The sequence below is a fragment of the Scatophagus argus genome, chromosome 14, assembly GCF_020382885.2.
Source record: "Scatophagus argus isolate fScaArg1 chromosome 14, fScaArg1.pri, whole genome shotgun sequence".
Classification (NCBI taxonomy): Eukaryota; Metazoa; Chordata; class Actinopteri; family Scatophagidae; genus Scatophagus; species Scatophagus argus.
This window is the reverse complement of record NC_058506.1, coordinates 4736240-4750956: the sequence shown is the minus strand read 5'-3', so window position 1 is coordinate 4750956 and position 14717 is coordinate 4736240. Positions and strand designations below refer to the sequence as shown.

Here is a 14717-nt window from a genome sequence, read left to right as displayed (position 1 = left end):
TCAGTGCCGTGTTGTGTCCAGTGTGATGTGACAGTATGATCAGCGTAACAAATGTTTTCAAGGCGTCAACAAGCAAACTTCCCCTCGCATAAAGCAAACTGCATGAGGCATAAAGAACAGCTCGTTTCTCCTCCAGGAGAAGTTGAACCTTAAATTTTATTTGAAACTTTTCTCTGATGAGTTGCCTTTATTGCATTGTACTAAGGCCAACCCGCATAGCTGATTTACTTGGATAAAGCTTCACAGTCTTATCCACTGGATGAGGTTGCCACTTGCTAGCTAATGTCATTGGAAAAGTAGAAGAGAATATACCATGGGTCTTAATTTGATTAAAAGAAATTAATTACTTAATAAGTTAAACTAAGGTTTAACTGTATGTGATTTTTGAGTCTTAATGATCAGTCCAGTAAAGTTTGCCTGCATCATGAGCTCTTAACCTGATATTGAAGTCTAATCTCAGCGTTTCGTAAAACCCACGCATGTGGCATTTAGTTTCATTTCCTAGTAGAATGCATCGCAGCTGGTTTTCAAAAAAAATGTAAACCACAGTAACTGCAGTGTAACACGATTTCCAAAAAGCGTTTCAGCTCATTTGAAAGGAAAAACGCCAAAGTAGGTCTTGGCTTTGTGGGCTAACTGCAGAAGCCCAGCTTTAATCCAGGATGAGGCTGACTAATTGGCCATGGCTCTGGGTGATGAACCTCTATTATTACAACAGCACAACTCATATCACTAAGGACATGATAACCTAATGACTCAGTGTGAATGTGTCTTAAAACAGGCTTAAATTTCCATCCTTTTTACATACCACCATAAGTTTAGAGGATGTCATGTGCTGCGCATCCGAGGAATAGAATTGTTTCCACGTATATTATGTCTTGTGTGGAGTGCATATTTTGACAATTTAGAGTGTATCACACTGCAGTGATGTACTAACTGCCTCTGTTTCGCAAGAAGGAACAGATGTCGCATCACAATGCAGTGATTATGTGAACATGGTAATGAGCATAATTGCTCAATTTTTTTTTCAGAAGAGCAAAGGTATCAGATTGAAACAGTTTGCTTTTTAGCTGACAGCACGTGTATTAGAGGAAACCTGGGGTGTGTGTGTCAGTGTGTGTCTGCTTGCTTTTGAGTGTGATACAGCCTAAAGGGGGGAGGGAGCTGGAGCCTGACTTGTTGTCAGGGTTATGTGAGTATTATCTTTACTCGGCTGCAGCTGCGGCTGTATCTGTGCGTGAATATGATAGACTTGTAGAGGATCGGATTTCTCCTCTTTCTGTGGACTTGTCGTTCTATCGCTCTCCATTTCTCTCTCCCTTCCAAGTTTAATCTGACATATATAAAGAGGCTCACCCCCTCTCCATTTGTGACAGGGAGGGAAATCAATTCAAAGTAATAGAGCTCTGAGTGCATGTAAGTGAATGTGTTGGTCTTAAGAGTTTCAGTCTAGTGTTTTCTCTAGCACCTACTCTCCTGTGTGAGCTGAGTGCTCGAGCCGGTGCTGCTGCGTCTCTCAGGGCTCTGTGTTTTTGTGTGCTTGTGTTACTTTGGCAGCAGACAGCGCTGTTGTTTCCCAGTGGTCAGGTGGCTAGACAGTAGGGAGGATTATATCAGCCTGGAAATGTGTCCTCTAATTCAGTGCTGTTTACTACCTTCATTCTTTTTATCTGTGTTCCCTCCCTCATTTGTCTTCTCTCTCATCTTATATCTTTCACTCTCGGGCAAAACATTTCATGAGATTATGTACGTTCTTTCTCATGGGTTGGCATGTTTCCTATCCCTTGTCAATTCATAATTTTGCTTTGATATGAAAGTCAAATTTGCACTGCCTCAAAATATTTTGCTGATGCTGGTTATGCCTATGATGTAAACAATAATGCTAATGCCATAGAGCGAGTGTTGTTCAGAAAAATGGTCTCCTTACTCTTTCGAAGACATGGCTTTGATAACTGACATGGCAAGCCTTTGTCCCGTCTCTGTCCGTCATCGGAGCAGTTCAACCTTTCTCATGTTGTGGCTGATTGAATTGTTATTGCGAGCTTGAATTCCTGAAACGTTGGTTAGTAATGTTGTGCCAGACACTGTGCCCGTGCCAGCATGCCGTGTCACTGCAGCAGCACATGACCAGTCAAAACATGTTTGCACGGCCCAAATCATAACAACAGGGTGCTGCAAATGGGATACATCCATGTATGAGAGAGAACAGAGGTCACTGCCCAGTGCAGTAATGCACAGTGACCAGAGGTGGAAAGGGGACTCTTCCCAGCAGCAGGGACCCTCGCTGTTGTTGTTGTTGTTCTGAGGAAATGTACATCAGCTAAACGGAAGCTGGGTTCTTAGAGCACAGCCAGCCAAGCCCGACAAACATCTGTGGAATGTCACAGCTTTGCTGCTGCCTTCCCTTTTTCTCTTCTCTCTTATCTTCATATCAGCCCTGAACTGTCTTTTTAAACTACACTCCATATGACCTCATCTTAAAACAAGTTTTATACTGCCTCGTCTGATACCTCAAAATAAAAGCATGTGTTCCCAAGCTGATGGTCAGTAGAGCTGAAGCAGTGAGATGATTTGTTGATTAGTCGATCAAATGAAAAGAAAATGGAAGGTTTTGCTTTTCTTTGTCTTTTATGCTGAACTGATGGTTGGGTAAAGATGTCACTTTGGGCTCTGTGAAATTATGAGAATTGTTATTGTTTTGCTCACTAAAATATCAATTGACAATTCTGTCATCTTTTACAGTTGGGACATTATCTTTTGGAAATGATTTTTTTTTTCTGCTACATGATTAAACGGATTGATCCAGAGAGCTGTGATAAAATACTGCAACAGTACATAAAAGTTATTATGTCAGTAATGTCTAGCTTAAGCTCACCAAGAGGCTTGTTAAAACAATTCACCCTGAAGCAAACAAAAGAGGACAACCAAAAAATAATTCCCATCAAACTGGGGCCCACTTTTGCTGGGTAACAATATCTAAAGAACAGAATCAGCATATTTTAAGAAAGTGCAACAGAGTTGACAGGACTAGCGATATAAAACTGGAAATGTCTCAAATGTGTGAAAATTTAGCAGGAACATCATAATCCTGCAGTACAAAAATTACAGTGCAAATTAATTTATAGCAACTTCCACAGCAAATGAAGTGGGATGCTCTCTCCCCATAGGTTTACATGTGCAACTGCTTTTGCTGCCAATGGCTTTAACAACAAGCCACAAATTAATCTGCTGGCAAGCCTTGGTACAGATAGCTCACAGAAGATAATGACATGGTGTTGTTCACCATCACAGTCACTGTTTTGTACAGAAAGAACAATCTGCTTTTCTTCATCGTTCAGTTGTCCACCATTTTTGTCATAGACCTGATTCTTACAAGGGTAAAAAAAAAAAAAACGTTATTATTTGAACCAGACCAGTTTAAAAATCTAAGTTGCCTTATTTCAGTCAGTAGATTTTTCTATCTGCAGAATAATTATTTAGCAAAGTAACTTTGATCAACCAAAGTGCTAAACATTCACTGGTTCACGTTCTTCAGCTGTAATGTTTTCCAGCTTTTCTCTGTTTTACGTCAACGTCAGTTGCGGTTTAAATTGTTAGTCAGACTTTTGAGGGATTGTGATAAATATTTCTTGAGTTTTTGACATTTTGCATGATTGATTAGCAGATTTATTAGTTAATTAAAAACAATCTATTACTTGAACCCTAAGAGAGTTTAATATTTGTGGCAAAGTTTAGATCTTAGTGCAATTCAGAATCAATTCAGATCCTAGTGCAACTAAAAAAACGTGTCAGTTGGAGCAGGTCCAGTGAATAAGCTCTCTGTTAAAGTGAAATGTCAAAAGGGCTGTACTGTAATGAGCTGTAATGCACATACCTCTTTCTAAATAAATGCCATGTCGAAACTTTGGCACGGTGAAATGGCCCATCATCTGTTTGTGTGCTACACAGCAGACATCCCTGCGACACTGACTGAAGCTGTCGGACCCACTGGGCTCCCTGCCGCCGCGCAGGTCGCCGCTGGCCTTTGGCGCCTCATTTCCATGGCGTGCCAGCTGAAGGCAAATGTGCCCACCTGCCCTGCTTTGTATGTGGCCCCGCTTCAAATCCTCACTGGACTACCTTTTTGTCTCCTTACTGAGTCAAAGGCCACTGGCCATTTGCATCTGAGAGGAGGAGCAGGGAGTGTCTCTGTGGACAATCGCAGTGGCGTGTGAGTGAGTGTGCGATGCGTGTGGCGGCAAGGGGAAGGAGAAAGAGAGCACATCAGAGGGCAGCCCAGTCCATTTAGCAGTTAATAGGTGAAAAGCAGAGGAGAGGGGAGTGGGAGGAAAGGTGGAGCCGCAGAGAGAAAAGATGATTAAAAGATCTTGTGTCTTTTTTGTCAGACTACAGCGGCAACCCTCCCTCCTTCATATTCTCTCTCAACATGACCGAGAGAGAGACGCAGAAAGAGATAAAAGCGAAATCCCACACATCTAGTTAATGAACACGATATTCTGACAAGTATGCAGTTGTTTTGAAGGCCGTCAAAGTATAGTACACTGCAGCCTGCTGTGCCTCATATTTTCTCTCCATTGTTACAGTTAAGCATTTAACTCCTCTAATAATAGAGCAAACAGACCAGATGAGAAACAGTTCGTCATTTTAAAGAGAGATTTCTGCGTCCATTAGCTCTTGCACGGTGTGCTGCTGACAGCAGGTGTTTTTAATGACACAAATGCACAGTTCTCCATAGAACTCACCACTGGCCCTGTGTTTTGGTCTTTTTGCAAGTAAGTGCAAGCAGTGTCTCGCTGTAGGGGAGATGACATTCTAAAATCCCTAAGAACCTGATTCTTGAGGCAGGTTCGACATACTTAAACAGACACAGTGTCATGTAGGAGTTGGAACCCTGAAGGGACCCTGAAGCAATGTAAGAAATTGTGTTCAAATGATATCATAATTCCATGATGATTTCATTCATCAGTTTTTTGGGACTGATACATGCAGGATTGTTGGTAATCACAAGGGCTTTATTTGGAACTGATAGGCATTTGCAGTAAATTAAGTAAACTTAAGAATAAACAGTGACAGGATGTAGACCAACCCCGTACAACTGTACTAAATTTAAGTAAAAAAAAAATTACAATTTGCTTCTACTTAAGTATTTCTATTTTAGACAAAAAAACCCAGCATACATTCTGATATTACTTAGGAAATGAGTGTTTAGGCTTCCTCTTTCCGATACTTGACCTGCCCACCTAATCACAGCTACCACACACACACTTTCCCACCACGTGTAGCAGCTGTTGTTTGCTGTTCTGTGTGTAGCCCACATGCTGATGTGTGTGTGTGTGTGGTGTGTTTGCCTCACCAGCAGGCAGTGGATGTTTACAGAAGGACTGAATTTGGCACAGACGCGTTGGTTTGTGACACGTGTGTGGACAGGACATTGAACGCTCCTGTGCTTTTGGTTGTTTTTTTGTTTGTTTCTTGTTTTTGCAGTTTCAATGATTACTTGGGCAAGTACCCGTTAATATTTGAGCCGTCCTCCAGTTGCAAATCACTCTGCAACTTAGTGGTCTAAAAGTTTATTTGGGTCAGTGGATAAGAACTGCGTTTAATGAGGCTAACAAGCAGGATTATTTCCTGCTTTCGTGTGACGTGTGAGACAGTAAAATGCCTTAACTGCTGTTTGGTTATTCAGACAAGTAGACCAACTTTTGATTTCAGAATCATGAAGTGACATTTATGTAAAGCGATATTTTCACATAGAACAAGTCGTCCTCTAATCACCACTGGATAGTAATGTGATCATTTAGCGTGTGACAATTTTAATATCAACAGCTGCCGTGTCTGATCTTCTTAAGCTTAATCAGCTGACTGTGGCAGAGCAGTCTGAACAGTCACATTTCTAAAGAACTGATTTGAATCTGGTTTGATGCTGTATGTGAGAGTCGGGCTGTACTTCTGTCTATTGAGCCACAGATGGCAGCCCTCTACCTCAAGCTTTCAAGTGACCCGCAAACACAGATGTGTGTGTGTGTGTAAATGTGTAGCGTCAGGTTTTTTTTGCGTGTTAGAGGAAGACTGAAGCCCTGCAACATCTTCTCTCTCTCTCTCTCTCCTTTCCTCCCTTTTTTTGGTCGACTTGTGTGTTCTTTTTGAATGACAACGCAGACAACAGTATTCCTATTGTTTGGCAGTTTATTCAGTTCATCTATCTTCCATAAAAGTTTCCATTCTAGAGCCTTAAGAGACCCCTGCACCATTTAAATGCAGACCTTTATTTCATAAAGGGTGAGCAAAATTTTCTTTTAAGCGAGGGACAGAATTACACTAATTACACAAAATTACACTAAGAGTGGCTTTTTTCTGTGTATCCACCGAATTAGCATTTGTTTGACAGGAGAAGATGAGCATGAATATTGATGCTTCAGTGTTTGTATTACTAGTATATTGGTCCATTAAAACAGTATGCTCATACTTTTCATGTGCAGATACTATTTTACCTCACTTGATATGATCTTTCTGGCACAGGTTCAGATTTTGTTTTACAGATATTTTTAAGACTTATTGTTTGCTACGTTCAGTTGTATTGTGCAAATGCAGCCTTAGACAAATTGAAAGCATATCTTCCCACTGATTTACCTCTTCAAGAAGAAGTTTTCTCTTAGTGTTTCCTTCATGTGCAGCTCAGTAAGGAAACCCTGTGTGGGAAATCATCAAGTGGGACTTCTGCCTTGACTTGACCATAAGTTTGAAAGATACCTTCTTAATTTGCCTTAATACAGAATGCAGGAGCCTTGTGCAAGCTTTTTACTAAACTGCAGTATGCATGTTTTCTGTCTGAATCCCCACTGGCTGAAGCCTTATATTTGTCTCAAATTAACTTAAGAGCAGGGTGGGGAGCGCTGTGGATTTAGTCTATCATGAGTCTTCTTCATCAGTCTTAACATTGTGGTCAAATTAAGAAGGGATTGCTCCATGTCTAGTATAAACAAGATTAATGATTAAAGTGATCCAATAGTGCTTTTAATGTAGAAATAGTCATGTAAGTATTGTGTTACGATAGACCTGTAGAAATCTGACCTGATCCTTAATATTTATGCCAATAATGGCGCAATACAGTGCATGTTCTGGTAGCACTGCTGAGGATATCCAAGTTTCTCTCTTCGCTCTGACTCACCTTCATTAGCCTACTTGCTTCCGGCTGTAGAATATGGAGATCATACGTTCACAGTCATTCACTAACTGGCACCACCCCATTTTTACAAAAAAAAATAAGTGTAAGATGAATGTCAAGCTCTGAGAGGCTCAGGGCATCTTTTCACTACGTAGGTGGTATTATTTTCTTGAAGTGCTCTCTCTCTCTCTCCATCTCTCTATCTGCCTTGCTCTCCCTCTCTGCTCCTTCTCTTTAATCCTCTGCAGAGTAGGTGTGCCAGAGAGAGATGGAGAGAGAAGACTGATATTTGCTTAACCAAATCCTCGGAGGAGGCAACCCTCTTTGATCCACTTCCAAATTCACAGCGTCCTCTTTCATTTGGTCATCCGTCACTTGCGCTGCTTCTCTCACACACTCTGCATTTGTGTGATGTGTGTGTGTATGTTTGCGTCTGTGTATTTTAGACACAGGCAGGCTGAAAAGGAGAGGAAAGCCCGCGGACAATGGCCTGCATTTTGCTCTGCTCTGCCCCTCTCTCCTGCCTAGTCCTTGCTTTCCGTTTCTCCTTCAGCTTGTCACTTTTGTTGCGTGCTGTTGAGGTCAGACTGGCACAGGCAGGCGTTGTTGTAAGCAGAAGAGCTTGTGTGTGTGTGTGTGTGTGAGAGTGAAAGTGAGAGAGAGAAACAAGGTCCTGTTGGAGCTGAGCGTATTGGCCAGAAAGCCAGGGTTAGTCAGCGCTTGCCTCTTTGTTTCACACACACACATGCAGACAGAAGCACAATCATGTACATATACCACCTGTGAGTGCAGCTTTGTTGACATCCATCCTGACATCTACACAAGCCACCCAATAAAATGTGTGCAATTTAACACCTTGCTGGAAGGATGCAGACACTTTATTTTCTGTGGCGTTATCAGAACGTCTTGTACTTAAATAAACCTGTCCGGCCAATAGAACACTTTCATACAGACTTCAGGAATCTAAAGGGTACGCAGATTATTGGTTTCTTCTTTTGCCTGTCGCGTTGAAGCAGAATATGAGTGAGAGCAAAGACTTCATTGTAGCCATTGTAGCCAAAAAAGACTGGCTTTTCTAATCAAATTTTCTCTCTCTACTTTTTTCCTACTCTGTGAACGGGAGCGTGAACTAGACCATTTGATATACTCCCTTTTCCCCACAGAACTCACATCTCCACCTTACACTGTATTGGAATTCATTCATTCATTTCAAACGATGCTTCTTTTCAAAGATGCATAATAAAGTAGTGTGATCCCAAATGACTCATCTCTCTTTTTTCTCTCTCTCTCTCTTCTTCCACACAGTGAACACCTCTCCTGCGCCTTCACCTTCTTCTTGCATGGTGAGAGCAACGTCTGCACCAGTGTGGAGATCAACCAGCACCAGCCTGTCTACCACCTGACAGAGGAGCACCTCACTCTGGCTCAGCAGGCCTCCAGCCCCTTCCAAGGTGGGTTTCAAGTCCACGATACATGGCGATTTTTGCGGGGAGCTCAGAATGCACTAGGAAAAGTTCAGAGGCAAAAAAAGCGTCTTTTTTACGCAGCGGCAGACATTGCATCCTGAAATATGCAGCTCTCGTTGGACCAGTTAGAAACAAATACCGCATGTAATTTTGTCTTGGTATGCAGTTAGTTTGCCTTTGGATGTCATTTGTGTGACAAATGTTTGGTGCTCTCTACCCTTACCCATGTTTCCTAAAAATCTGTTCAACAGCTCGGTAGCTGTGTAAACAAATGATAGTGTTGTGCTATAATGTGTCAAGCAGGTTTCCACAAAGTTATGATGAGACACATTATTACCCTCAAGTTTTGTAAAAATCTGACCAGTGCTGTCTGAAATATTGCATATGACAGATGAACAAGCAGAGTGCCTGATTTTTGTGGGCAGAAATAAACATGACTTCTATGTACTGCCTTTTTCCCCCTCATGAATTCTTTGCTGAAAGACTGAATGGAATTCTTTATTCCCCTAATCAGCCAACTGAATCGAGTTCCCTGACATTTGCATGTTTGTACACACGGCTGTGCACTCAGACAGCAAAGCCAGAAGGACCGGTTGTCTCTTGTTACTTCTTTTTTTTCTTCTGCTTTGCAACTTTGTTCAACATATAGAATCAGCTGAGGAGAATCATGTCCTGCGAATTAGAAAAAACCCCCAAACAAAACAGTTAGCATTGTTAATCACTGATGCACCAAAATCTGCAGGACGGCCCGGCAAACAAAAGTTTCCCTCAAATTGGTTGAAATGCCTTGTTGAATCCTAAATGATCACTTATCTGCTGTCAAGGTTAAACAAACAAACAAAACAAATTCAACCGTATGTATTGATGGGCATCTAGTGGGTGTAAAAAAAATCGTGATGAGCGTTTTTCACAGTTTTTTGAGACTTTATAGACTAGAAGATAAATTGATTAACTGTGCAAACAAGCCACAGATTAATCAATAATGAAAATAATCATTAGTTGCGTTCCTACCTCAATGTAAGTGTGGGAGTATACTTTTTTTTTTTGTATTAAATCTATTAAGCTCTCTGCGTGCTGTTGCCAGGATAATGCAAATACAATCTTCCATCAGGCTGTCTTTCATTACAGATTGGCTTCCAGCCAGTTCAAAAGAAAAACCTTTGTTGTCACTTTAAATTATAGTGTAGCGTAGTTAGAGCAGTGTGTACCTCAAATGATATTCCATCATTGGCTCTAAATTCATTACCTAACCCGAAGCCAAACATTATGCAATCCCAAAACCATTGTTTTCTTGCATAGAAATGTTAATGTAATGACTGTGATATACATTTTGACTGGTTATGTGGAGGGAAAAAGTAAATGGCACTATCAGAATAAAAAGATTTCACTCAAGTATGACACACTTATCCTGTTGATATTGGCATCAAAAGTGAGGTATTAATATCTGATGTAGACTTGAAAACACATCACCTGAATCAGAGTCAAGATGACACATTTTAAACTTATTTTGTTAGTAAACTGGCCAAGGAGCATTTTTAATTAGCATTTCTCTTTCTGTAAAATAAATATGTTAGTTGAGTGACACATGAGCCCCGAGGGGAAGTTTTCCTCTTTTACCTTCTCCTTCATAGTTACATAGATGTGATTCAGCCCTGCCCTCTCCACACACCCCCTCCAGAGTAATAACAGTGATCACTTCCCCCATTCACCACAGCAATTCCTGGATGGCTAACCCCCTTTACTGCTTTTAGAGCTCTCTTGAAGGGAGGTGATAATGTTCCGTCTACTTAAAGACCAGTACCTTGGATTAAAAACAAAAAAAGATTATTGGAGCTTGGTATGTGTTCATCCTATAGGGATGCTGATGGGTTTTGGTAGTCATTTAGGATAATCATATTGCTCCCGAGCCACCAACTAGTAGATAGTTAGTAATGACTCATTTTATTTGTCAGTGAATGCCTGACTTTTCCCAATTATCATTCATTCTATTTTCCTAGTCATGTAGTTCAGAGCTACTTAAAAGTGTCAGTGCACACACACACACCTTCTCTAAGTGCATTGTGAGATAACACTGCTTCCAAATGAAGCAGATACGTCTCTCTGTAGTGTGCTTGTGTTTAATAATCAGGATGGGCTGTGTGTTGAATATTTGAATAGGTTGTGCGTCTATGCGCAGGTGTGTGTTTCCACCACTGCAGTGCATCTCCTACTGGCTAGCCAAGCGTAGCATTGAGGAAGCGCTGGCTTCTATCCCCTTCATCCATCCAACCCCCCCACCTCTGCCAAGCTTGGTTTACTGTGCGGCAGAGCGCTCCGGCAGGCAGACCTCACCAGGATGTGACCTCATAAAAGGGCGCAGAGTGAATGTAATGAACTCTCAGCCCATTACACTGATCTGAGCACATTTGACATGTCTTCAGGGAGCCAGAGATAAACTCAGAGTCAGAGAAAGAAGGGATGCACGGGAGGGTGCGGTAGGGTGGTGACGGGGAAAACGGTAAACTATTTCCATAATTGTGCTGAATTTGATCTCTCTTCCACAACTGGCCTCAGGTTTTAGGAGTGCGTGTGCAGCAAAAAATGCAGAAATGAAAGGGAAGAGGGGTTGAATTTAATTAAGGTTCATATAATCGACCGTAGCTGGATGTTGTTGTGTACCTTAACATTAATAACCTTTTTGTTCTTCCCTCTGTGGGGGCTGTTTTTTTGCTGAGGTAGTATGTTCTGTTGACTGAGGTGAACATAATTCTGAGGGGCATCCAGGATGCTTTCTCTCTGGACAACATGTTTCATGCTTTAGCTTTGAAAAATGTTTCTGTGTTAAAGTGTTCCGAATACCCTCTGGGCTCAAATGAGAGGGTAAAGAATATTATCTCTCAAAGTACCAAACTTCGCCTGGTATAATTCTGAACAGTGCTCTTACTCTACTACATTGTTACTTCAACCACTACCTGCCAGTCATTACCCTAAAATATGCAGAAATGCTTAATCTGTATATTCTATTAGAAAAGTAGATTCTAAATCTTCCCATTCGAAGTTGAAATGCTGAAGCTTTTATTCATTTCTGGTTTACTTGGTCTGTGGTTACCGTGGTAACCAGAGGTGCAGTTAAAAGCTCCTTGAGCAGCATGTTTGTCAGAAATACAACCAGTACCTATTTCCATCTAAAATCAACTCACCTTGTTCTAATAAAGAAGTCAGTCAGTGATAATTGGAACTGCCATGCGATTTCATGCTGCACCGGGATGAGTTGTGCAGCTCTTTATCTGACAGCTCCTTGTTGTTCCATTCTTCCCTGGCAAAAAATGTAAATTGATATCAGTAAGATAAAATCCCTTGCATTTAGTTCATCAATCTGAATCCTGTGTGGAAATGGCGGACTCTGCCTGCAAATAAAAAATAATAATGAGAGGGGTATTTATTGAAGGTAGAAATATTTGACTGGCTGGCAGATAAAATGCCAATCATAAATAGTATCAGAAACCAAGTTAGATTTCACGGCCATCTATAAGCGTTGGAAGATTTTGGAGTTGCATCTGATCATCCTTCACCTACTGTTTTCTTTGCATTGTCTCCCGCCATTTTCCCATCCTGGAAGCTGTTCACTGGTGCAGCTGCAGGATCAGATCAATACCTTCGGGCAGAGGCCATCCAGTCTCGTAATGACACTAGAATAGCGGTGCAGAGAGCGACATTATCTAATGCTCACTCACCCAGCCAGCCAGTCTGTTCATAAAAAAAATGTATACACCCTCTCCACATTTAAATGTATGATGCATTCAGAGAAAGCAAATGAGCGAATAGATGCATCACAAGCTTGAAAGGGAGCGTGTGTGTGTGTGTACACATACGCGTGTCAAGTTGATATGCATGTGGTTTCTTTTCTCATATGTATGCATTATGCATGTTAGTTTATAGTACTATCTCCATTCTCTGATGGATGTTGGTCTGTTCTATAAGCAGACTGATGGGCTCTCTGTTTGAGTCCCATATGTCTGTGCAGTCAAGTGTGTTTGCCAAGGAGTGGCCCTTTTTATAAGCCTCTGTTTATGGGCTCTGAGAGGCCACCGCTTGCCAATAATTGACGTCTGGATTGCTCTATAAGTATTTGGCGAGCCAGCCGGGACTGGCTGGGTCCAGCAGTGCTCTGGAAAGGTCAGAGCTGTGCTGTTTTGGCCAGAGATGGCAAAATGACAGGGAAAGGAGAGCACGAGTGAGAAAATGACAGGAAAGTTGATTAAGATCAGAAGAATTAGATTGTTGGGAGTGAAAATCGGAATATATATAAGAGGAAACCAATAAGGGAAGTTAGAATTGAAGGTGACAACCCAGGAAAAGGGCATAAGGAAGGACTGTTGATTAAGATCAGATAGCAGGAGGATAAGGAGAAGGATGAGTATAGAATGGCAGAGCGATGAAAAGAATAGGAAGGAAAGAGGTTAGGAGCATAATGGTAGAAATTAAGTTTGTTGAAGAGGACGGGAGAAGAAAGAACGAGGGCTGTGGAAGGTTCTAAAAAAGTGAAAAATGTGGAAAATGTGTTTGAAGGATTTACAAAAGGGAAATGGTTGAAGTTTAAGAGAATATGGATAAAGCTGGAAGGAGCAGTAAGACAATCATGAAAATTGAAGGAATAAAGTAAGAACAAAAAATGGGAAAATGGAAGTGTAGGACGAAGAGCATACAGAGGTGGAGGCAGGACCTGTGTTGTGAATGATGTCCTTATGCTGACTAATAGCATCTTGTATTTCTTTCCTCTGTTCTGGTCACCGTCCTTTCCTCCTTGGTAGTGATCCTGAGTCCTTTCGGCTTGAATGGGACACTCACTGGCCAGTCGTTTAAGATGTCAGACCCTCCCACCCAGAAACTGATCGAGGAGTGGAACCAGTTTTATCCCATCAGCCCCAGCGCCAAGGAGGGTGTGTCAGAGGACAAGGTGGAGGACATGGACTGGGAGGATGACTCTCTGGCCTCTGTGGAGGTCCTCGTAGGTCAGTTTTTAAAATAAACATCATTAATCCTTGTGAGCTTACCTGCTGGTTTTGACTGGTTCGGATGCTGAACATCCCACTTCTGTGTGTACAGGTGGTGTGCGGATGGTGTACCCAGCCTGCCTAGTGCTGGTACCCCAGTCAGACATCCCTGTTGTGGCCCCTGTGGGGTCCTCCCACTGCACTGCCGTCTACTCCGGTGGCCACCAAGTGCCTGCTTCCCAGCGAGAGCCCGCCATGTCTTTGGTGACCCTCACCCCTCCCACATCGCCTGAGGAGGCCCAGACAGGTAGTGGAATAAACATAGTATAAATTTTAAAGTTGAATGTTAAGGGTGAGACTGGCTCAATTGGTAATTTTTTTTGTCAAGAATCTGGTAACCATGCTCTTCTCCTCTCCAGTGGACTCTCACTCGGCCCAGAAGTGGGTTAAGATGCCTTCGTCCTCTGATGCGTTCAGCGTGGACAGAACAAGTCACCATGGAGGCAAAATTCCACGGCGGCTAGCCAGCCAGATGGTGGAGCGCGTCTGGCAAGAGTGCAATATCAACCGAGCGCAGAACAAGTAAGTCTGTTATTGTCTCTGTAAAGTAGCACATACTGATTGGCTGTCCTTAGGATGTTGGAAATTTTATTTTCACTTAAATAAAAAGCTCACTATAAATCAACGTCACTATACCTGGATATTTCTTTTGAGTGACGAGTGATTTTTTTTAAATTTATTTTATTTTGTTTTTTTAAATCTGCACAACCACTTTCTCTTTCGCTGTTGTCTTTTGGTGGTTTTTCACTGCACCTTCTACACTGCATGCTTTCTTTTTCAATCATGAACCACACATAAATACCAGAAGAACCTAGATGGGGACAAAAACGATAGCTGGTAATTAAAGTAAGGGTTAGCTTGCAGTTTTGTCCCATGGTCTTTTGTATTATTCACCATCAGTGAATCTGACACATTGGGAGCAACCCAGGATCTGTTGCCCCTTGACCAAGCACAGAATGTCGACTGGAGTTAGCTGTTGGCTTGTCAGCCAAAATATTATTGCTCCAAGCAGGGTGATGAAATCGGCCTCAGCACAAAGCGTTTCCCGTTCGC

General features: G+C 41.9%; 1 protein-coding gene across 3 annotated transcripts in view; it reads left to right on the top strand.

Moving 5' to 3' along the window:
• med13a (mediator complex subunit 13a) overlaps positions 1-14717 on the top strand; it is a 67922-nt gene that overhangs the window by 28456 nt on the left and 24749 nt on the right. For all 3 annotated transcript variants that reach the window (XM_046409810.1, XM_046409811.1, XM_046409809.1), the window contains 4 exons: positions 8471-8616; positions 13422-13622; positions 13717-13911; positions 14024-14186. In XM_046409810.1, coding sequence (XP_046265766.1) covers positions 8471-8616; positions 13422-13622; positions 13717-13911; positions 14024-14186 — 705 coding nt within the window. The remainder of the gene's footprint in view (positions 1-8470; positions 8617-13421; positions 13623-13716; positions 13912-14023; positions 14187-14717) is intronic.